General features: G+C 46.4%; 1 protein-coding gene across 2 annotated transcripts in view; it reads left to right on the top strand.

Moving 5' to 3' along the window:
• Nucleotides 1-1,839, top strand: part of Fam186b (family with sequence similarity 186 member B) — a 23,195-nt gene that overhangs the window by 3,465 nt on the left and 17,891 nt on the right. The window contains exon 3 of one of the 2 annotated variants that reach the window (XM_023722629.1): nucleotides 283-465. The exons of the other annotated variant lie outside the window; for it this stretch is intronic. Within the exon in view, the coding sequence (XP_023578397.1) occupies nucleotides 283-465 (183 nt within the window). The remainder of the gene's footprint in view (nucleotides 1-282; nucleotides 466-1,839) is intronic. 2 annotated transcript variants of the gene reach the window in all.

The raw sequence follows: 1,839 nt of genomic DNA, 5'->3' as shown, positions 1-1,839 counted from the left end.
TGAACCGCTGTCCCTGTGCTTTGCTAAGCTTGTTCTAAGTAGATGCTTTAGACCACTGAGCCATCTCCCCAGCCCTGCTGTGGATTTTTAGTATCACTGAAATGAATGATCAAAATGATAATCAAAACTAATGCTCAGGGGAGTAAGTGACCTGCCCAGTACTACATAGCTAGTGTGAGATAAAACCAATTGACCTCAAAACTGCCACAACCCCCAAAGAGTTATTTGGGACTCCCTAGAAGACAGACTGTCCTCAGCTTGCACTTCCCACTCCTTGCCCAGGTGACAGCCTGTCCTACGAGATCAGGAACAGGAAGAGCGAGGAGGAAGAGGAAGCCCTGAATGAATGGGTTGAAGTAATAGAAAAAGTGCTACCTCTCTCCCTTGTCACCACCAAAGGAGGCATAGAGTCTCTCGTTTCCCTTTGTTCTGCTCTCATTGAAGAACAAAAGAAAAGGTCACAAAGTAGGTTCCTGGAGTGTGTGGGGAGGGAGAGGGTGAGGCTGGAATAAACTTGGGTCAGGGGAAGAAGGTGTGGATAAAGTCTGTCAGGGTTTTCTAACCCTTCCTTATAGCAAGTACAGCACTGCATTGTGACACACTTGTCATTCCAGCTCTCAGGAGGCTGAGGCAGGACAACCATAGAATTCAAGGCCATCCCGAAACGACATAGTGAGACCCTGTATCAAAAAAACAAAAGTACAACTGGGGAGATAGCTCAGCGGCATAAGCACCTGCCTTGCAAGTACAAGGTCCTGAGTCAGATCCCTGGTACAGAAAAAAAAAAAAAAAGAAAGAAAGTAGAGTTGGAGGCCTGAGTGAGGGCTAGGGTGTCAAACCCAAGCAGAGCCCTGAGCAGTTTTGAGCTGGCCCTCTGAGTGGAAATAGACAGGAGATGGGGACATGTGCCTGGAGCTGCTTCCTGGGGCTGGACCTTATATACTGTCTTAGTTACTTTTCTCTCCTTGCTGGGACAAAATACCCAACACCCAAAATGAAGGAAGGAAAGGTTTATTTAGCTCACAGTCAGAAGAGGTTTCAGTCTATACTCAGCTGGCTCCAAGGCAGAGTGGCACATGGCAGAGAGCAACCTTTCATGACACAGAAAACAGCAAAAATCAAAGGGAAGGAGCAGCAGTTTAGCAGCTAGCTAGCCTCTCTCCCTGCCTTACACTGTAATGCAGATTACCCACCCTAGGGCCAGAATAGCACTCACACCCATAATCCCAGCATTGGATCATGAATTAATCTCTAGGAGTCACCCCATGACTGCATGAGGCTTTGGGGGAACACCTAGATGCAAACCATAACTTGTGTATTACAGGAAAAAGGCCCAAAGGCCAGGAAGACTAGAGTATATGGCCAGAGCCCAAGGAACAACCTTTCTCACTCCAAACCTATCTGCTGTACCAGAAAGTTTGCTGAGGCTCAACCAGAGGCCCTTCTAGGATCTTCCTGATCACTGCTACTCCCAAGGTAGTCAGTCAGCAACACGGCTGAACCTTGGAATTTTACTCCTATCAACACTACAAGTGGCCTGAGATTATCTAATTCCTACATTTTGTAGATGAGAGCTTTGATGGTTAGAGAAGAGAAAGGTACCACAAGAAAGCTCGTGGCAAAGCCAGGACCCACATGTAGGGTAGTTTTACTTAAGAGACTGGATTTTGGAATCAGAGAAACAAGTTTAAATTCCATATGTTTCAATTTCTGGCTTTGTGACTTTTGGCAGATTACTTTATCTTGGGCAGGAGATATAGCTCAGTGGCATATCTGAATTTGATTCCTAGTACCCCCCCCCAAAAATGAGGTCCTGAATTTGATTCCTAGTACCCCCCC

The sequence above is a fragment of the Octodon degus genome, unplaced genomic scaffold, assembly GCF_000260255.1.
Source record: "Octodon degus isolate 3935 unplaced genomic scaffold, OctDeg1.0 scaffold00093, whole genome shotgun sequence".
NCBI lineage: Eukaryota > Metazoa > Chordata > Mammalia > Rodentia > Octodontidae > Octodon > Octodon degus.
Note: the sequence above shows the minus strand (reverse complement) of the source record. Positions and strands in the feature narration are given on the sequence as shown.